The following is a 23,846-nucleotide window of genomic DNA, read 5'->3' on the forward strand; positions in this document are numbered from 1 at the left end:
ACTGAAAATGAAAGCCTGATTACCTCAGAGAGAAGCAAATGATATGACAGTTAAAAAAAAATATGATTCCCTGGTGTTCGAAGGTTAAAGAGAGGGTTAAGAGGGCAGGGATGGTTTAATTGGAGGGCGGGGATATATCAGACTGGCCATAGCTGGAATTCCCATAACTTAGAAAACTGTAAATAACTTGAAAAAAAAACATAACTTAAAACTGCCATATGTTAAAATGATCATAATTTAGAAACACACAACTCGGAACTGTCATAACTTAGAATATGAACCTAGAAACACGCAATACCAAAACACACAACTTAGAAATGTAAGAACTTAGAAATTCCTAACTTAGAACAATCATAACTTAAATTTTTTTATCTTGTGTGTTTCTAAGTTATGTGTTTCTAAGTTATGCTAACACCCTGCCATAGTCTACCTATGTCGCCGCCTACAGTGGGTTTCACAATAACGTGAAGAGATGAGCTCTAGTTAATCAGTGTATTAACGCAAGCGAATGAGGTCGTGATGAGCAGAACACAATAATCTTTTGATGATCGCAATTCGAAAAAATAAGGACTTCAACCTGACGGTGTAGGCTAAGCTTTTTTATTCGCACCTTTATTTAAACATATTTTGTATAATTGTTTCCTCAACACTTTAATGTTTAGAGTCAATCATATTTAGAAAGAAAAATTACAGTTTGTTGACAAATAACAATATTAAGAAAATATCATATATTTTCTCTGAATTGAATGACATTATGATGTTGGTAACTTACTGACAAATGTTTGGCACACAATACGCGCATCGTAAGGCCCTGTATATTGACAGTCCCGTTGACCCATGAGACTGAGACCTAATATTACTAACATAACTAACACAACTAGGTACATTAATTGCGAGAAGTATGCATCAGCTATTATCAGGCAAACCAACCAGTGATAGATAGTTAATTCACATTATTTTGGTAGCTACGGATTTTTTGGTGTGGCATACTAGAAACAGTGATCTACTCATTTATATAGACATTTATTTTTATAAAAAATTGGTTGTCTGTAAAGTCGGTTTACGGACGGACGATAGTTTAACGTGACAACGTCATAACAAATCATTGATGAAATGATTGCATACTTTTATGAATAAAATTGAATCATTTTTATTGAATTATCACTATTTTGTATGGATACAAAGAAGGAGTGAAATGAAATCTACAATTTAATTGATAAATTTACTTTTTATTTTGCACTCAATAATACAAAAATATGTTTATTACTTTAACGAAGAGATTATTTTTAACTATAACTTTTGTACATGTTTGGTATTTTAACTTCTTCCAATCTGTGTTATTCTGTTAAGGATAGGACGACGATAGGAAAAGTTGGAAACGAATGGGAGTGTTTCAAGTTTAATTGTGCTTCGAAAAAGTCAAATCGATGGTTGTTCCAATCGAGTGGAAGAGAGATAGATGCGGCGCAAGCGTACAATGAGAGTAACGGGACAATGATAGTAACGGGACAATGAGAGTAACGGGACAACGAGTCATCCTTTTTCGTGCGTGCAGCCGGCGTTCATCGATTCTTTAGACGTTGTCACGTGAAAAAGTAGTTAAGGGACGGACCTTCCTGCAGGGTGGTAGCGGCGACGGCGCGGCTGGGCGGGCTCGCGCCCACCTCGTTGACGGCCAGCAGCCGCACCACGTAGGACGCGGCGGCGCGCAGGCCGGGCAGGCGGGCGGAGCGCGCCGCGCCGCCCGTGGTCACGTTGCCCCAGCCGCCGCCGGCGCCCGCCTGGAACTGCAGCACGTAGTGCGAGACGGGCGCGCGGCCGGGCGGCGGCGGCGACCACGCCACCTTCAGCCAGCGGCTGCCCACCTCCGCCACCTCCACGTGCTCGGGCGCCTCGGGCGGCTCTGCGCACACGCCGCCTTGCCGGACTCCCCCGCCAGCACTCCAACACCACACGGCACACCACAGCTCAGACACTGCAATGACTTGGGAACACACGACTTAGAAACACACAGCTTAGAAACACACAACTTAGAAACGCACAACTTAGAAACACACAACTTAGAAACGCACAACTTAGAAACGCACAACTTAGAAACTCACAACTTAGAAACACACAACACCGAAACACACAACTTAGAAACACACAACTTTTAACTGTCGTAACTTGGAAACACGTAACTCAGAAACACACGACCCCAAACCACATAACTAAGAATCATAATAACTTACAAATTTATACATATTATGTGATTATAAGTTGTGTTTTTCTAAGTTTTGACAGCGTCCCCCGCATACAGTGTTGCTAGACAGCCAACATGAGATTAATCTACCCATTGGGTAAATTATATAGTAGAGAGTGGACACTCAATGGTGTTGAATTTTCGTGTTTGATCTTCATAATTTATCTCAAACTCGACAAATATGATCGTGGTTTTGTAACGAATTTATTTTGGAAAAAATAAAAGGGTCTCAAGTTAATAAATGTTTTGTGTTATTCATAAAATATGTGTCTGAATGCTATTTTTGTGTGTAGGTATTAAATAAATATTCAAAATGTGTATAAAATCTCAATGTAGGAACTAGGGATTTTGTTGTTAGTATGTGGAGTAGCAGCCCTACAAATTTTTTCCTACAGGTTTTGCAAAATTGTATTGACCTAAAATAATCATAAGAGGAAGAAGAAAAAATACAACATTTTGTATAGTCTTCTATCCTTTTGTATAACACACAGAGTAAGTATCAAAATCACCCATATTTCACAAAAATTCTTATCACTGAATAAGGTTCCTTGCATCTATCACGCCAGTAACTTTCATCAATGTTGTCTTCTAAGTTTTGCAAAGATTCAATAGTGCAACCTGTGACGAAAATTAATAAAAATTCTGTTGCTTTTAAAAGTAATAAAGTTTTGAGTGTTTTATGATTTTGAAACAAAAACTAATAAAGTACTTAATATTTTAATTACGAGGGATATTAGTAAAGTAAGCTCCGTTTGGTCATTAGAAAAATAAATTAATGAAGAAATGTATTTATTCACAGTTTTAGTTTACTGCATATCTACTTCACATATTCACATAATATTGTCCTTTAGTTCCAAACACTTTTCGTAACGATGCACCAGTTTCTTTAACAAGTCTTCATAGAATTTCGTCGCCTGGGAATAGAGCGGATGCCTTGTCCGTAGGCATCATGGACTTCGAATACACAATGCGTGTAGCCTAAGTATACGCGCTTGGTAAACATCTCCGGAAAACGTTTAAGCAATGTCCGTACTCGAGTCGAAAAATGATGGTTACCGATTTTTGGGATATAAAAGGCGCAATATTTTGACTGATTTAATGAAATGTGGGTCTAAAATTACAATAATTATAAAATTACGATTGTCCACTGATGAATTTTCAGGCGGCAAACTTCTACGCACAGGGATTAAATAAACTGGTGCAGTGTTGCGAAAAGTGCTTGAAACTGAATGGCGATTATGTAAAAAATGTGAAGTAGATACGTATTAAACTAAAACTTGCAAAAAAATTTTTTTTTCCAAGTTTATTTTTAAATTACCAAACGGAACTTAATTTACGAATATCCCTCGTATAAGAAAATACAATAGTTTGTAAAGTTTTTTTTTTTTTCAAAGTTCGAATTAGTATGGAGCTATTATTGAAATTTGCTCACTGCTCCGTATAACGCATCAACTCCGTGCTTCTACCAGAACTGTTGCATACAGTGTTGCCAAATTGGGAACACGTGATTCTGCTACCAGCACGTGGGTTTGATTGTTGAAGTATTGAGAGTAGTTCAACGGGGGTAGATGATAAAGCTGTTGAAAACACCTTCAATTATTTTTTCTTAAGAAAGCATACGGAGTTTTATGGCCGCCATATTGTAAAGAGCAAATATCTGGGTGTTGCCTACCAAAGGTGAATTTTGTTTGGCTCCACTTTTGCTGGCACATGCTCCATCTGGATTTTTCTAATACATTTGGGTTGGGTGCCATATTAAAATTATTTTACATTGCAAACATTCTAATACATCATTAAAATATTGTATATTATTTTTATTATTTGAATTTAGTACCAATATTGCAAATTATTTTGATGTAAAGATCCATTACTTTTATTGTCAGTAAAATTTAGACAAAACCTTAACATTTTTATATTAAAAAACTATTATTGTAGAAATTGGCAAGTAAATCTATTACTATTTTACACTTATAAGTCAAATAAAGTTTATTTTTACATAGAACGTAATAAAAACAAAATTTTTATATCCGTTTTACTCTATCATATTTACTTATCACGTTTACTACACAATTTAAAGTATTATTTTGTGCAAAAACAATTATTGTAGTTTTACAAACCAAGAAGAAAATTGTCTGGTACCTGTTATCGAAAATATAATTCTGATACAGGTACCAGACATCTACACATACTTGGTTATAAGTACGACAGAATGTTACCATTTTGGAAAACAATAAAATCTCAAAGGTTCAGTTAATTGCAACTATTGCGATGGGTTGATTGAGCCACATTAAAACAGAAAGTTTTTGTATGATTCCCAAAAGTAAGGCCAGAAACCAATATCTTAGGTTGAACGAACGCGAAATTTTGGGGGATGTATCTGAGGAAGTGTGCATTAGGCTTCCCAGAATATGAGGTTCACAGATTACCGTACAGTGAATATACTGGTAGAGAATGTTTATGCTTCCGCACACCGCTCTAAGGCCAACGTCTCTGTGAATTCAAAATATGGATTTACCCCTATATTTTCTGTGGTACAATTCAAGCCAAGAGATTTTCTAGATTTTTGACGATTGTTTTTATGTTGCATGTTTGTAGTAGATGCAATCTGGTGATTAAAGGTGAAATTTAGATGAGCTTTAAAGCGCTTTCAATGTATAGGTTCAATTGTGTTGTAATGGTTACAGTCCCATGAAAAAAATCCATCCCTCAATACACACACACACCAACACACACCAACACACACACACACACACACCTATATGTGTGTGTGTGTATTGAGGGATGGTATAAATTATTGGTGGTGATTGAAAAAAAAATACAACAGTATCACGTCATTGTAGGCACCGTACATGATGGCTACTATAATCATATTCCATTCAGGATCTACATGTACATTCCCTCTATGGAATGATACATCCTAACTTATGAACACGCAAGTAAACTATTTTTTAAGCTTAACAGTTCCATGTCATGTGATTCTAGCTTGTGTGTTTTTAGTTAAGACTATTGTGATGTTATTGTGACCTGTTATGACAGTTCTAAGCTATTTTTTATGCATCATAGTGCTTATAAACATATTTGATTTGGCGTTGCGTTTTTCTATGTGATGTGTTTCTAACTTACGATAGTTATAAACTATATTTTTTAATTTATTTTTTTAGTTTGAAGTTAGCAATTTCTAAGTTATGAGGTTCCTGAGTTGTGATTGTTCAAAAATGGTCTTTATATCTTGTGTATTTCTAAGTTGTGATGATTCTAATTTATGATTGTCATGATTAAAGAGAATTTTTTAAATATTCTATATCGTGACCGTTCTAAGTGGTGTATTTATAAGTGATGCATTGGTCTGTAAACGTAAGTGAAAAGATTTTGCGAATAAATTTTTCCATTCAGAAACTTTTCCATAGTTCCAATACCAACATAGATCGTGATTTAAGATACGTTGATAAACCAAGGAGAGTAGTAAAATCTTTCTATGCCGTAGTCAGTATGTTTGTTTGGGGTTTAGTTTTTCTTTTCTATTTCGAACTTGTAAAATTTTTACTTCACTATTACAGTAGACGTAAATAAAAACATCAAAATTAATTGTATGTATATCCATGGTAAATTTCGTATTTCTTTGCCACCTTATGACTTACTTCTTTTTTTAATTTGTATATTTTTTTTATAAAACGGCTGATGATTTATTTGTTAGCTTCTATGAGAGTGTTAACTCTTTGGAAAATGTTTCCAAAAATATTTTTTTTTTTAAGTCACTGATATTCCGTTTTCTTATCCTAATTACAGGTAATATATTGAACTGATAATCACAATAACTGCCTGAGAACATGTTCTTAATGTAAAACATTAGCATTTTGTGGCTTTTGTCCTTGAAATTATCAAAATACACATACATGCAAAAAAAATTGTTTCCTGAAAAAATGAAATTTTTGACTTAGCCACCTTTCGGAATCCACCTCTTCAATTGTGAAGAAACTAACGTCTGTAGGTGCATCCCGTACCGCACCTTTGACGGTGAGCAGCAAGGTCATCTCGTCCTCGCCGAAGTCGTTGGCCGCCGAGCAGCTGTAGCGGCCGCTGTCGCGCCTCGTGAGGTTGTCGAGGCGCAGCTCTAGGGCGACGCCCGCCGCCGTGTGTCGCTCGCGCAGCCTGCCGCCGCCGCCGCCGCCGCCGCTGTAGGCGCCGCGCGCCGCCGCCGCCCAGGCCACGCGCAGCGGGCGGTCTCCCTCCGCCTCGCACACCAGCACGGCGCTCTGCCCCGCCACGCCGCTCTGGTTCACCGCGTGCGTCCTGAAGTGCGCCGGCACTGCCGACACCAACAACACCCCCCTCTCGTGCGGTGCCCCGCATCCACGCCCGCCCCCGGGCGCACAGCTCCAGAAACAACTGCTCAGCTCGTTCACGGGAAACATTTTTTACGTGACAACGTCTAATAAATCGATGAACGGCGGCTGCACGCGCGAAAAAGGATGACACACTGTCCCGTTACGCTCATTGTACGCTTGCGCCGCATCTATCTCTCTTCCACTCGATTGGAACAACCATCGATTTGACTTTTTTCGAGGCACATTAAAACTTGAAACACTCCCATTCGTTTCCTACTTTTCCTATCATCGTCCTATCCTTAACAGAATAACACAGATTGGAAGAAGTTAAATAGCAAACATGTTATAAAAGTTATAGTTAAAATAATCGGTTCGTTAAAGTAATAAACATATTTGAATTAATGAGTGCAAATAAAAGTAAATCTATCAATTAAATTTTAGATTTCATTTCACTCCTTCTTTGTATCCATACAAAATAGTGATAATTCATTAAAAATGATTCAATTTTATTCATAAAAGTATGCAATCATTTCATCAATGTTTTGTTATGACGTTGTCACGTTAAACTATCGTCCGTAAACCGACTTTACAGACAACCAATTTATTTTTTAATGCACTGAGGGCGGATGGGTGGTTCTGCTTGAAATTGGCTTGAGAGCGTGTTTGAAGGATAATTTTTAGGTACATAACTCCCGGTAGAGATTCTTGAACGCACTTAAAGGACATGCACTGCACCTCTACCTTAATTTTAATCCATACAATGTCATGGTTACCGCTTTAATATCAATGTCACCCCATGCACGACGAGAAGACAGGCGATACCACACCAGAAGCACCAGTGAGCGTCGCGCTAAACATCCCGCCTCACTAGCACAAATACACCTTTGATTAGGAGGGCGTTAACCAGACATTTTATCATCTAATTATCATAAAAATTGTTTTTTTTTATAAAATTAACTCGTGTGTGCCTGTATTAGTGCAGCGTGAGGCGAATTAAATCAAGATATTGAGGCGACGGGCGACTTATCTGCTGACGAGTGAGGCTTCGTGGTGGTACATAGAGCAAGGTCACAAGCGAGTGCCAGCCTTGGAAAGAATTTTAGAACATGAGTCGTAAATATGTGTTAAACGTTTTTAGCTTGAAGTTTACGTTTGTCGATCGAATTCTAACTCAACCTGAATAGTTCATTTTGTGAAAGTTAAGCTACTCGAAATTTTTACAAGTTAAACTGTGTTTAAGGGGAAGATATTAAGCCTCTCGAAATTTTTTTACATGTGTAACAGAGTTTAAGGGGGAGATACAGGAACTAAAAGAAGCCACATTGGTTGCAAAAATTTTATGCCATAAACATATGTTATTTTATAATATTTAATGTAGTCATTAAAAAAAACTAACTGCCAACGACTCGGTGGCGTAAAATATTTGCAGCAGGCATTAAATATTTACTTCAGGCAGTCTACTAAATTATATACTATACTTGAACGTAGCCAAATGTTAAAAATCACAAGATAAATATGGCCTAAAAACGGCTAAAACCAAGATATCTTTAGGCAGAGATGAGAGTCTTGCACAACCTATGATTTTTTCCCTTCATTTTCTCATAATTACTTAAGTTTTTTCTGTCATTGTAATACTATACCTATTTTGTATTTGTTTTTCTATTGCAAATATTTTCAACAGAAACTTACTAACTGTGATAAATTTTCTGTAAAAATGTCGCGCAAGTGATAACAATTACAAACACTTAAGCGACTTCTTGAAGGCATTGTTTTACAGAAAGTGAACACGTGTTGAAAATACATGTGACATAACTACGAATGCAAGAGAGGTAAAGTGTTGAACATAAATAAATTAACTCTAAGCGCAAGAATGTGGACTGGCGCGCAGTCTTCTCGTCGTGCACAGGGCAACAACGAGATTGAGATGTAACCACAATATTATATGGCGGAGAAATGAAGATAAAGGTGTAATGCAAGTCACTCGAGTGTTTTCAAGAATCTGTAATGGGTGTTTCATGACTAAAAATTATTCAGAAAACACGAAATAAATATTTGACCTCAGCATATTCTTAAATGCTTTTGTTTTGTCTGAACAGACCCTACGTGACTATATCTTGAGCAGTTTTCCAATAACATGTTTTTTTTTTTTTCGTGGATCTATGCACACCGTAATGCGTGCCCGGGTGGGCGGGGCCTTTAAAAAGAACTGAAACTAGGCTCAGCCACACAGATTTTTGATTTTACAACGGCGATTTTTTTTAAGAGTTTAATATAGGTTTTCAGCCTAGAGAATACGAACGCTCACCGTTCACTCTGAGCAGGACAACCTTGCTGAGACCGGCTCCTATGCCGTTACTGGCCTGGCACATGTACTGGCCCGCGTCCAGAGAATCCACGGCCCGTATGAGTAAGGACCCGTTGCCGTAAACGTTGACGTTCGGACCCGACTCTATCGGGGCGTAGTCGTTGCTCTGATCTGCAAGCAAACACGGCATGTCCCCCCTACACAGAAATAACAAGCGTGTGCGTGGAGTTCACGCGCGAATAGAAGTGAAACTTCTTGCTTATTAGGTACAGATAGAGATACATTATTAGTATTTTTTACTAAACAAGAAATAATAGTTGAGAATAGTAAGAATGCGAGTATAGTATAAAAAACTCAGAAGTAAAAAAACACAAGCAGAGTAGTATACTAATGGTTTGTCCTGGAACTGGAGTAGGAATGTGGAGTTTAAATGGGGTCAATGACCGACCAAAATATTACGTCACTGCGACCATCTTGGATGACCTTAACCTTGACCCAAGCGTCAATTTTGGATCCGCCATATTGCATTCCGCCATTTCGTTTTCCCGCCATCTTGGAATCCGCCTTTGTTTTCCGGCCATCTTGGAATCCACCATATTGAATTATGACATCATCTTTGCACTTTTTACGCCAGCCATTTTGAAAATTATGGCATCACTGTTGCACTTTTCATTATGGCCGCCATATTGAAAAACAGTAATTTTTATGCTAGAAATTTGGGAACAATCTTAAAATTTATAAAGAGATTTATACAATATAAGATTTAAAAAATGAACTTCCGCCATTTTTAAATACGTTCACCATATTAGAATATCCGTAATTTTTATGATACGAAATTGGAAGAAAATTCAAAATTTAAAAATACTCTACATAATTAAATTTTAATAAAAACTTACTTATGCAATGGGATTCTCAGTTCAAACCCGGTGAGGTCATTCGGTTAAAAATGGCGATGGATCCTTCCACCATGGAAGCCACTTTCATGACGTTTTGCACTTGTAATATTTGCTAATGCTTTGTCGCAGAATATATAGTTTGATTCTGATGAATGTTCAATCAGTGTTTTGCAAAACCAAATGTGCTTTTCAAGTTTCCGTAGAATGTACCTAAACTGGCTACACCACATGTTGCACTGATATTAAATGCGTTCAGAGTTATTATTACAATTGTGCATTACGTAATCACGAATTTTCAAGTTTTTTCTACGTAAAATCGAGTGATGAAACGCCGTCAGTTGCTGCTTCCTTTATCGCTATCACTGGCACTGCTGACAAACATTGAAACAATGGTGAAACATCAGCCACGTAAGTCTTTAAGGTCTGCTCTGCTGTCGATTTGCATGCGACGAAATCTCCTGCAGTGATGGAAGAGTGAGTGCTACTGTTGACTTTGTTGGCAACATGATCTGCATCATCGTTGATATCGGGGTTCGCCCTGTTGATGGCAGGCCTTCCATCCAGACTGACGTTAATGATGGTAATGATGCCATCGAGTTCTCAAGAATTCCCAGATACCGGAATAATATGTGAGTCGATCCGTACCGCACCACAGCCAGAGGTGGACTGAGTCTCTCATCGTCTGAACCTCGCCTATATACTTGCAGCGACTGGCATGGAACACGAGTCAAAATAACAGTCAGTTTAATTTTTACAAACAGGTTCTTGCTTGCACTTAACTGACCCAGTACAGATATCATAACTTTGATTTAAACTATCTAGTCGTAAAATTAGTTTATTACATTTGACGCACTGAAACAGTAGGTATTAATAGTTTAAAAATGTATTTCCGGGGACTGGTTTTTTGGGTGGTGGTTGTGACCATGTCGCCATCTTGGATTGTAATTTCAAGGCGGACATCTTGGATGATCTTACCTTAATATTTTGCAAAAAAATCCTAAAAAAACTCATAATTTGCCAAAAAAAATTAAACAATAAAAATTAAATTTTCATTTTCAAGAGAAAAACCCGTAAAAAAATTCAAAAATTCACAATTCGTAATGCCTTTGAAAAAACGAAAAATTCCTCATAGCGCTAGCGGCTTAAATTCCCAGTCGTCTAGCCGAACTAAGCCGCCAAGGTCATGTCCACCATCTTTTCGTTTGCTGGAGACCACAATTTTGAATTGTAATGTCATCGTTGCAATTATAGTTACCACCTCCATCTTCAAATTATGTTTTTTATGAAAAAAATTTGGGGAAAATTTTAAAAATTATAACGAAATTTACATAATAAATTTTTTAATAAAAAACTTTCAATAATATTTAAATTATGACATCACGTCCGCCATCTTAAAAATCGTTAATTATTATCCAATAATTAGGAAACTTTTAAATTAATAATAATAGATTTAAAAACAATTTTAATAAAAAATTAATTAAAAACACACATCATGAAACTCCTCTGTTTGAAACCGGTGAGGACAAAATACAAATGGCTAGACGGTGTTTACGGGAGACCATATCAGTTCCGGGACAAAGTGAAGAAGTGCGCATTGAAGACAGTAAATACTTACAATTATAATGCCAACGATGTGAAGTAGTCTATTAAACATATTATCCAGAAACTCTGTCGGGAAGATAAAGACTGTAGAAAAGGATCTGGCTGGCCTCTGTCTTCAGTAAATTGTTTGTAGCAGAGAATTAATTTATTCTAATGCAGAATCAAATATTTATTATATTGCTAACTTTAGCACGTGTTCCCTTAGTAGTATGAAATTTACATAATAAATTTTCATTTGTAATTTTGTGGTTTTATTTCTTGAATGTTACTTTTATGGTAAATCTAAGTGAGATTTAAATAAATTTTAATTTTTGCATTGACCATGGATCGAAGCAAGGACATCTATCCATAGTGTCAAACAGTAAATTAACAATAAATATTTAAAATAAATTTTGTAATTTTTTTCCAAATTTTAAGGTTAAAAATTAAAGAATTTAAAGATGGTGGTCAAAGTGTCATCATCGACTAACTGGAGGATGATAGTAGAGGAATTTAAGCCCCTTTTCTGATTTTCCACCATATTATTTTGAAATTAAATTTTTACATACAATTATTATTTTTTTGCATTAATCAAGTGTAGAGCCAACGATACAAACCGACTGAATCAATCAATATATTAACTGAAAATTTGTTTGATAAATTGAAAAAAAATTCCCGAATTTCTAGCTTATTAATTTCAGATTTTCAAGATGGCGGCCAAAATGGCCGACAAGATAGTGGATGTCATGAAAGTCTGGTGATTGGTACTCGGGTTAGAATTAAACCAAGATGGCGGAGGCATCCTCTAGTAGATGACATGTGTAGGTACTAAGTGAAACTAGGCTCCTGGTAACAAGTTATTTATTTATTTTATTTTTATTTATTAATATTTGAGTGCCTACCAACAGTCAGAGCCTTTAACAGGTGGGCACATAACAAATAAATACAAAAAATTACAATAACATACACAAACACAATAATAACACAACAATAAAATGGGACAACACAAACATAAACACATGACAAAATACACTTAAAAAAAATATAACTAAAATTGTTAATTTTAAATTAATTCATTATCAATGAAATAACAATAATACATTATTTATATCAGAAATTATCTTAACTGCAAGAAAATTAAGGATTCAAAACGTCTTTCATTGGATTTTGGTCCTTTTGAAAGGGTCTAAATCTTTCAAAATATCATTACAATTATCAGTACACCGTTTTGATAGCTCATTTTTTATGTGATACGTTCTAAAAGGTCGCATTGTTCGATGATTGAATGAAGGAACTCGAAGACAAATTTTGTTTAATATTTCAGTGCTATGGTAAACATTTATAAAACAATTTATTACAAAAACAGTATCAGAAACTTTCCTTCTAAACTGCAGTGTATGCGTGTTCAGGGTTTCAAGGGTTAATTAGTAATTAAAATTCTCTGAATTATCATCTATTAAATGTTTGTTAAAAATGTATCTAAACAATTTCTTTTGTATATTTTCAAGTCTATTTGAGTCAGTGGTAGTTATAGAGTTCCAGATGACAGAGCCATACTCTAATCTCGATCTTACTAAAGTAAAATAAAGACTAATTACAGAATCAAGAGATCTAGCCAAATAAGTTAAATATTTAATAAGCCCTATTATTTTGTTTGCACTTGCAATTAAATTATCCAATGAAAATAAAGAGGGTTGCCTCCAGAATACGGAAACAAGATGGCGACCATGATGTTATCATACAATATGGCGGCCTCCAGCAGACGAAAACATTATTGCGGTTGTAATGTTATACCCACGATTGTGGCCTCCAGCAGAAGAAAACAAGATGACGGACGTGATGTCGTAATAGCTGCCACAATGTATAAACTGGTATTGGTGGTGGGAAGTCAGTCTGTCAGTGGCCTCTATGGAGGAAATATCCCTGCGACTAGAGAGCAGGACTGAAGTTCAGGGGTCCAGATGGTGTTGCTTGGGCCGCAGCGAGCCGATGAGAAGTTTGCTACACGCAAGCATGATGGTCAAGCATGTATAAGGTACAGTATTCACTTTGCTTAGGAATCGCTGCAAATATGTTAAGTATATTCGATCGAGTACGTTTAAGCGGTACCAACGCAAGTCAAATATATTTTAATCACTTTCCTATTGTAAAGTATTTTTGAACTGGTTCCATTAAATTGGTATTTAACTTATTCTTTTAGTACTACCAACAGGAACACCCTAAAACCCAAGCATATTGTTTTTAAATAACGATTGAAGAATTTATTTATAAATTGACTAGTATCTGTTTGGATGGGGGGAAAAAATGAATCTCTAATGAGGTTAATCACATACTCTAGGGATCGAACATATGACATTACTAATAGGTTGAGGAATTAAATTATATTAGAATAAGTTTTTAGTATGAAAATTATCAAGAAAAATTAGATAATCTGGAGACTGAAAAATATGATTTATAATACTAGCTAAATTAATACCAATTGTAAAAAGCAAATATTAACTGAAATATACTGAAACATACTATTTCTTTAATAAGGTAGTCAATGTCTAATTTAAATGTATCCAGGTTAATTGGCCAATAAAAAACAAAGTAAAAATTCTCACAGGGCCAATAAAGATATGTATATACTAGGATAAGGAAATATCATTTAAAGTTATAGGTGTCATATAAAGCTTTTTGGGTTAATTTGATAGATATGAAACCCGCTTTTGCATCTAAGAGGAGAAGAGAGGGAAATATTTTTTATATTTGATTAATTATTGTATATACGGGTTTATAGATACTTTTAATTTATTATATCTATTTCATAAACTATATTTAATGAGCCAAATAAAGTCTGCTTATAATTTTTTGACTTACCCTTGGCTTTCAGCCAAGTAATGCTAGGCACAGGGAATCCGCTAGCCTTGCAGTCCAGACTGGCTTGATGTTGGTAAAGGACAGATGTATCCTGTGGCTCTAACACCCACGACGGAGGAACTGTAATATACAATTACTGTATATTACTGCCACTGCAGTGAGATATAATGAAATATAGACAAATTTGGTTTTGTAAATAAAACACAGAATATCATACACACATAAACACACCCGTTTAAAAAAAAATCATATATAAATGATATTTTTGTAAAAGCATATTTACACTTTTCAAATAAATATTTCTAAATTGTTAACTACTTCAAAACTGCAACTATAATAATAATTAATTACAATTGGTTTTTAATATAGAGACCTGAAACAATCGCGGATTTATTTCACGATAGGCTAGAAGCCAAAAAAGATGTTGTTTTTTGCTGCTTCAGTGATTGGGCCACACTTTATTTGAAGGACTCTGAGCCAATGAAAAACATTTCAAAAAATATGTGTATCACGAGCATTCCAGGTAAAATATGTTACGAGTCAGTAGCCAATGAGCAGGTATAATTTGCCCCAGTGCATAGAGGATCATGGAGTCCATCCTATAGGTATTAAAAATTGTATTTTTTTCCAGCTTGCAGCAAATTAACATAATTGTCATCGCAAGCTTGCTCCAAGCTCGTGGGATTGTGTTTTTAAGCTAGATTCAAGGTTGAATCAAGTCATAAAAGGCACACTGTCAAGATTGACGCTATTACTGTCACAAAGAGTGAGTTGCGTCAGTTCCCACATCCCATTAGGAACAGCGTCTATCATTAGCGGCATCGTAAATAAATATAAAATAAACTATAAACCACATAAATACCAAGATCTGCTCTGACATCAAAAGGGTGAGTGCTATAAATAAACATCTTAAACTCACACATGAAATAGCAAAGAAGTAAACGAAAACTAAAGGAGGTGTGACAGTAGACTACAGTGAACAAATCTAAGTTAAAGTCATTTTTTTGTATGATTATTTGAAATGTTTTTTTTTTAGTAAACTGTACTCTATGCAATTTGTTTGAACTTAAGTACGTACATTAAAAAAAATTCTGATGAAGCCAAAGTGTTAAATGCTGTCTATTTGCTTTAGACGTGAAGAAACGGCCGTTGAATTGTCATGCAGCATGGGTCTCTTAGTAGGGGAGGGGAGACACTTCCTTGCAAAATAGATGCGATGTCCCAAGTATTTTCGTGCTGCGTTTCTTCAACAAACGACTCACGCAAATTAGTGGGCAGGCCAGTCAAAAAAAAAAAAAAAAAACACTCCCAGAAAATCATGTCAAATCTCTGCCAACTAATTTCGACCGTAGATTATTTTTCAAATTTTTGTTTTCGCGAGCCACGGAATGTTACGCGAAGAGTGATTGGCGGGAGCTGTTTGCCGGGACGCACCCTTGACGACGAGCTGGGCCGTGTGGTTGGCGGTGGCGGCGGGGTTGCTGGCGATGCACGTGTAGTGGCCCGAGTGGCGCGCCGCCAGGTTGCTGAACATCAGCGTGCTGCCGAACTCCCGCCTCTGCTCCTGCACCACGTCCGGGTCCTGAAACCACCCCTCGGCGTCCGAAACATCCCCTAGACGACAGCCTCCGCTACAGCGTCGTTGCTGGCCCTTAGGGAGAGTTTAAAAAAATATATATTCTCTAGTACACATCTGTAAGTTGAAGTCTGCTTTATTTTGTATAATTTATTTAAAATATTTCTTAGCAAACTCCATCCCTTGGCGTCCGAAACATCCCCTAGACGACAGCATCCGCAACAGCGTCGCTACGAACTGGACCCGCTGGCCCTTAAGGAGAGTTAAAAAAAAATCTTCTCTTGTACACATCTGTAAGCTTAATTCTGCTATATTTTGTATAACTCATTAAAAATATTCCTTGGTAAACTTTACTCCGTGTAATATTTTTAAACTTAGTAGGTACATTAAAAAAATTCCGATAAAACCATTAAAATGCATTATTAATAGGTAAATACGATTTTTTTAAAAAAATAAATTATTAACTACTCATTTAACTAGAAAGTATTACTAGCAGCTAGTACCTTCTGGTCACTTGTCTTCCTCAAAATGTAGAAGAGTTATGTCCGCCACTGTACCAGACAAATGGTAGATAGTGTTTTCAGCCTCTGCAGCACTCAAGTGTATGAATCCCGAGTCAATACTCAAGTACTACGGGTTTCGCAATCAATGAACTTACATTTTTGGAAAACAAATCATTCGACATAAAATACTTATTTTACTTATATTTGTTTATTCGGCAATATGTGCTTTGTTACAAATATTTTTTTTCTAGACATCGTATTACGGAGTTATAATTATCAAGAGATGGCATACTATGACGTAGATGAAGTCACTTTCTTCCCCATCATAGCAGCACCAAAAATATTGCTGAAGTAGTGATTAAACATACCCGATATTCGTTAAGAGCATAATATAACATTTCCATCGTTAAACACAGTCCAATCTTTTAAAATCGATCACTTATAAATGTTGTCTCAATGAAAACACTTGATTTCATAGAATGCTTTGGGTGTTCCATCAACTGGACAAAGGAGCGGATTAACACGCAGTGCCCATGCAGTAATGTATATTTTTATTTACATTCTTGATGTACTCGATATGGATCTCAGTCTTCATCATGTTGTGCCGCAAATTTGAAATAATAGGCACAAATTTATTTTTCACCTAAAAACCCCTAATATAAACTTTGTTATCACATTGTTCATCCTGATCAAATTTTTTATACTAGGGTACCACTTCCTTTTTCCCAGCTCCGCAACCGAGTGCCTGGTGTGATTTCGCCAGCCAAATATAAGACATCATTTTTATTCCCGCCTCAGGCCACGAACGCGACAAGTAACAGTGTCTGGCTTCATGACCGAGAGTGCTTCTTTTCTCAGCATCCTCCCAGGGTAGCACTCTTCCCAGAGCTCAGCTTAAGTTAGCAGATCCAGACACACTCCATTCTAATGTTTCAGGGCTGTCGGGCACGCATCACGAGCTAGCAGATCCACCCTTCACCTTTTCCAGGAACTTCACCGAGAGCACTTACCGGGCTTTAAGGGGATTGATGCACCAGCATCGTATTAAAAAAAACAATATATTTGTTAATGATTCAGCTGCTAGAGAAGATTTGAACCATTCTGGTGTAAAATTTATTTTTTTATTTTTTTATTTTAATTAAGTTATTGCTGATTTTCGGGAATTTTTTAAATTCAAGCTTTATTAAAAAACTATAAAGAATTCAGTGGTAAAACTTTCGCAGATAAATTTTCAGACACGGGAGATATGACTGTGACCATTATTTTATCTGTAATCATTATTAATTTAACGTATTTACAATTTGAATTTTAATAAATAAGCTGCTACGAAATTACGTGATATTCATTTGCGAATTTAATAACATTCGCGTTTTCATTTGTAATTCAAACGCCTACATATATGTCGGCTGAATGATTGACTTTATTTTAGTCTTTAGCTTATTGCAGTCTGACCTAAAGTAAAAATGTAGCTGTAGAAATTTGAGCAGCGTGCAAGCTCGTAAACGAGGAATTATGGAGCGCGCTGGACAGTAGTGACACCTTGCGACAGTTTTCCAAACTTTTTGCAGCTCGTTCCCACCCAGCCACAGCTGTCTGCTGTTTACGAAGGGGAGACGGGATTTCGCGGGAAACTGATATGAAGGTCAACGTACTCATTTTCAGTAGATAAGAGAACGTGTTTGGTATAGCTCGGCGTATAATTGAATGGTTATTCTCTGTTATTATTTAGCACAGTGATTTAGCTAGATGTTTTTTGTTGTAAGCGTGAGATTTATTCAGGAATAAAATGCAGAAGAAACCTCCACCAAGCAGCGTACACAAAAGAACAAAACTATCGAAAACCATTAGAGCGCTTAGAAAAAAAGAATAAAGAAAGATACGAGATTACTTTATTATAGCTTTTTTTACCATTTATATTTATTTTTCAGAGTTGCGTATGTACAACGCGATGGACGCGATGCGACAACAAAAAGATGTATAAAATTTTAAACATGTTTTTTTTTTTTTGGTTTTTTCAGCAATGCGTGAACCATTCATTAACTATACTCAACATGTATCCGTATAATTACGTTTGAGTTTTTTTTTATGACAGGCACCAATGTTAACAAGTTTATTAAGCCACAATAGACTTTTTTCAGAAAACTAAGTGTAGCAGAAAACACTCAACATAGTCTCACACAAAATCAGTTTACATGAATGCAGTTTTAAGAAGTAAGCTACGTAAATAATAGTTAAAAATTATTTAATATCTGCTGGTAACGTTTCCAAAGTATCAGCTTCGCCTTCATTCACGAACAATATTCGTGAGCTTATTTATTTATTATGCTGGCTATTCGTTGGTGACTGTTAGGACTGCAAAATTAGTAAATATTTTTCACCCTATCCTGAGTTAAATCTAAGTGTGCGCGGTTAGATGAGGACCTAGATGTGTCTCAGGCTTACGCCTTTACACTCTACTCATGCGGGGTATTAACCATGCGCGTAAGGGCGCGTTGCCATTGACCTGTAGGATAGTCTCAACAATCCTCTACGAACTCGAAAAATGTCACCTGCTCATTGCCTACTTGACTTGTGACAACTGTTTGTTGTAATGCCTGTGATTCATCGTTGATTTTGTTGAGGAGTTTTCAGTGATTCAGAGCCTCCCATTTAACTGTGGCCGAATTGAAGAAGCATGTTACATGCTTGAATTCATAGCGAATGGAAACCACAAATATTTACTGATGTAGTGGTTGGTAAAAAAATATATTATTCGTATCGCGTCCATTGCTTCGCGCCATTATGGCTCCTATATTATATGGATTTATAAAATATAACGATTCATTTACGACACTTAAGATAAGGTGTGTAGGATTTTAAGAATTCACTTGAATTAATATTTAAGAACATATTTCAGGATAACTTGTGAAGACGCTCGTACAGACGGCACCGGTTGTGATGACTCATTGTTACCAGAGCAGGGGCCACGCATGTGAAACCTCAACACAACTCGAAAATCAGTAAGTGTTACATTGAAATGTGTCTGCTACAAATGTTCAGGAATTATAACTTTGAAATCGAGTAGAAATATTCCTGCAATCAGCATTAGGTATATTTTAATAGACATTGAAAGCGAATCATTAAGTAGCTTCAAAATCCAAATACCGGAATACAGATAGTCTGTAACAATACAGACCTCACAGACTAGATATGGTCCAGATTGTTAATACTAACACATTTGAAAAAAAACTGACTAGTTACTGAATATGTTGAAATTTTGTAAACCTGTTACTTTAGATGATTGGTGATGTAATAATGTCTCTTGGAAACTACATAAGATTTTAACTGCTTTTATTTCTCCATAAATTCGCAAATCACCATGGCAGCCATTTTACGATCATGATTTAATTCTTAAATTTTAAATTAGTTTATTTGTTGAGAGCCTGGTACAATGTGTCTGACCACTAAAGCGATCCGAGCCGCGTAGTGTATACTACTGCGAGGTTGCCGAAGTAGGCTCGGGTCGGGACGAATTTCGCTGTGAAGAAACAAAGGTTTTTAATACATGGAAAATTATCCCAAAGCCGAAAATTTGTACAGTAGTAGAATGAAAATTCTTAGTAACACGTCAATAGTTTAAGTACTGCCGCAAACCTTGTGCGTCACACCAAAAACGGGCAGTTAAGTCCAAAATGACAATTTTATGCAACGATCCACAATAATGGATATTGCAAATGCACTTTATGGAGTAGACCGTCAGTATGGAACCCAAAATAATCTAGAAACATTGCCCTATCTGAGGATAGTGATAAAAAGCACAAAGTTTTAACATGTTTCTATAAAATATACCTTTTAAATCATTAAAGTTAACGAATTCACTTTCATTCAATTTTAAGGAAATATAAATACATCTTACATAAACTTAAAGAGCCCAACGTGGAAATCGCTTGAAGTAAACGTTGTTGCATATTTATTCATCTTTAAATTGGTATATTTTTTAAGTGTCTCATACAATTAGTCTGACCACTAAAGCGATCCGAGCCGCGTAGTGTATACTACTGCGAGGTTGTCGAAGTAGGCTCGGGTCGGGACGAATTTCGCTGTTAAGAAACAAACATTTTTAATACATGGAAAATTATCCCAAAGCAAAAATTTTGTACAGTAGTAGAATGAACATTTCTTAGTAACACGTCAAAAGTTTACTGATGAAACCTTGTGATCACACCAATAATGAGCAGTTGAGTCCTTAATGATAATTTCTACAATGATCCACAAAAATGTTTCGTAAATTTAATAACTTTAATACTTTTTTAAGCCGGTTCTCATTATGGCACCAAAGTAATATAAAAGAATGTCCTACATGGAAACTGTGATAAACACCTTAATGTTTAAACGTCCTATTATTAAATTGGTAATTTTAATCATAAAAGGTAAGAAAAATATATTTTTTATAGAAATTTGACTACATGTTACATAAATATGTTGAGTGTAGCGTTAAAATCACTTCATAAATATTGTCTGTGTGTTTTTTTTTAAAGGTTTAAATGTGTATATTTTGAGTGTCTGGTACAATAGTCTGACCACTGATGTATTTCAAGATGCGTAGTGTGTGTGCAGCAGTGTTAGTCGCTCGTGCTGGGACGTTTTTTGCTCCAGAAAACTAAGGTTTTTAATGTATGGTAATTCCAGACTGAATTTTACTCTGAAAGAATAAAAGTTTCCTAACTGCTAGTGATTTTTGCTGCTTACGTAGATAAAAATCTTCCAGGATGCGATTTTCTTAGTTAAAAATGTTAGTATGATCGACTCTTTAATTTCTAAATTATAAATAAATAACAATAGAACTTCCCGGAAAGTTGTGATAAACTGACGATATTACGCGAGTAGCAGACCCGTACGTGACTAAAGAGAAAGGCTATTTTCCTTGACCGTTAAGATTTCTGGGACGAACACCCTCTCACAGCTGGTGTCATAAAATACGGTCAAACTCTTGTAAAAACATCCACCACCGCTCTTTGCCACTAGCAATTCAACGAAGTAAGCTAGGCGCAGCACTCCAATGAATTAACTTAGAAAAAAATACTAAATATGTAATTCTATCAATACATTTTACAACACAACTTATGTTTTATTTATTTTCTGGAAAAAAATAATATTATCATACGAATTATGTTATAAAAGTGACAAAACTCAATAAGCACATTTACGGTGTATCGTTTTCTTCAATTGTTATGTAGTAAACTAATTTCATATAATTAAATATATATATTTTATAATATAGGCTACATTAAAATTTTGCACAGTTCTGATCTAAAATAATATAATGTATTAGAAATAAAAAATAATTATATTTTTTGGTATTAAAATATTTTTTAATAATAAAATTTTTGTAACAAAATACGAACACACATATATAAAACCAGAGGTCCTCTAGAATTTTGATTTACAAGTTCCAAGCAGAAATTGTTTATTGTTAATTTTATTGTATCAAAAATCATTCATATAAGAAAAAAGAATATGTATATCTCAATAGATGTAACATGAATACACCCTATCATATGCATTAAATATATTTTAAGTAATTCCTAAATAAGACCAAGTTTATTGAGTGTCGCAGTACGCAGCGTGTTTCAAAGCCCGCCGGCCGTGAAAGATCAGTACGGCCGCAGTACACTGCAACGCTCGGGCAGCTTTAATGAGGCAACTAATTATGCTAGACTCTTTATAAATATACTATCTTAAAGCTAAAAGTATAATTAAAAACATTTATTAGACATTTTTTCTTATTGGGCTCTTCAAATCGGTGTAAATCGTATTTTTATCTGGGTGGCAAAGATAAAATAAATATATGTCGTGAATTAATCGCTTTATATCTATCTTAAATATTAAAAATTTAAATTTTTTCTAACATTAATGGGCGTATTACAGTTTCTAGATTATTTTGGTAAGTTTACGGACAGTCAAAATTAAAAACTGTATAAATGGGTAGTATTTTAATGGACTGATGCTGTCACCTAGGACTTAAATGCAAATTTTCGGTGATAACGCACAAGGTCTTCAGCGGTAAACTTTCGGTATGTTATCAAGCATAGTCAACTCTACCACAGTACAAAAATTCAGCTTTGGACAAATTTTTCACAGGTTGTCTTGGTTTCCTGGAGTAACATGAAAGTCTACGCGGGGAAGGGCGGCTACCTGATCCGAGAATGAAGGATAGGGCGAGATGGGAAGCGAAGATAAGAGCTGGTTGGGTGTCCGTGTTGGAGAGAGAGAGAGAGAGAGAGAGAGAGAAAGAGAGAAAGACGATATTGTGGAAGACCTTCGAAAGATTCCCGCTAGATGGCAGGCCTCAGAGCTGCAACATTCGACAACCTCCCCTCACAGAAGCTCTCTCGCCACTAACTTGCCAAATCTCACCCGCTAGCTTATATACGTGCTGGCTGGCCGTACAGTAGTAATAAACAAGCATTTATAAAACACTTAAGCTCATTTCCAACAAATTCTGACGAATGACTGTTTTTTGTCCTGCACCAATCCCCTTAACCTCCGCTCTCGGCGAGCCGAAATCAGGGACATCTCGCTGGATGGCGAATTGTTCACCTTTGCCATCTCGTGGCGAAGATGCCAACTACTATACTTTAGTTCAACGAGTAGCGAAGCCTCTAGCCGCCGCCACCACACCTCTCTATATTTTCCTTTTAGTCCGATAGAGCGCAAACCATTTAGTCCCACAAGGGCCAGGCTACTGCTAGTCCCTCTTGCCATCCAGCGAGATGTCCTTGATTTCGGCTCGCCGAGAGCCGAGGTTGAAGCCCGGTCAGTACTCTCGGTGAAGTTACTGGAAAGGGTGAAAAAGGGGGGGGGGGGGGGGGTAATCTGCTAGCTCGTGAGAAATGTGTTAGGGCGGGCACCAATACGTGCCGGACATCCCTGGAACATTACAATCGGGCATGTCTGGAGCTGCTAACCTATGCTGAGCTCTCGAAAGAGGGCTACCCTGGGAGGATGCTGAGAAAAGCACTCTCGGTCACGAAGCCGGACACTGTTGCTTGTCGTGTTCGTGGCCTGAGGCGGGAAGAAGAATGATGTTTTACACTTGGCTGACGAAATCACACAAGGCTCTCGGTTGCGGAGCTGGGAAAACGTAGCGGGACTCTAGTACAAAAGATTTGATTAGGATGAACAATGGACTACAAATTTATATTAGGGATTTTTAGGTGAAAAACAATTGTGCTTATTATTTAAAATTTGCAGCACAATGTGTTTCTGGTTTATGTATTACAGTTAGTTTGAAACTTTCCATTAATGTTTCAATGAAGTTTGTATGGACACGATAGATTATAAGAACCTGATATTTTCAATGTAACTTTTTAATGAAAGGTAACTGTTTCTTCTACTTATTTACCATAAAATGTTTACTGACGATTATAACCAAACTAAGAAAAATTACTACCAAACTAAAAAAAAAAAATGGATAAATAATTGTATGGATCGTGTGAGTATATTTTAAGATTTAGGATTTATTTATACAATTGCTTAGAATATGGACCATACTTGTGGCAAAGGTGATCCATCCTTCC

General features: G+C 36.2%; 1 protein-coding gene across 1 annotated transcript in view; it reads right to left on the reverse strand.

The window, feature by feature from the left end:
* The window catches only part of LOC134532255 (cell adhesion molecule Dscam2-like), a 121,919-nt gene that overhangs the window by 93,375 nt on the left and 4,698 nt on the right, over window positions 1–23,846 (reverse strand). Inside the window, exons 4-7 of the mRNA XM_063368676.1 lie at window positions 15,643–15,822; window positions 8,873–9,043; window positions 6,249–6,548; window positions 1,613–1,903 (exon numbers count right to left, since the gene is read on the reverse strand). Of these exons, the coding sequence (XP_063224746.1) occupies window positions 1,613–1,903; window positions 6,249–6,548; window positions 8,873–9,043; window positions 15,643–15,822 (942 nt within the window). The remainder of the gene's footprint in view (window positions 1–1,612; window positions 1,904–6,248; window positions 6,549–8,872; window positions 9,044–15,642; window positions 15,823–23,846) is intronic.

The sequence above is a fragment of the Bacillus rossius genome, chromosome 5, assembly GCF_032445375.1.
Source record: "Bacillus rossius redtenbacheri isolate Brsri chromosome 5, Brsri_v3, whole genome shotgun sequence".
Classification (NCBI taxonomy): domain Eukaryota; kingdom Metazoa; phylum Arthropoda; class Insecta; order Phasmatodea; family Bacillidae; genus Bacillus; species Bacillus rossius.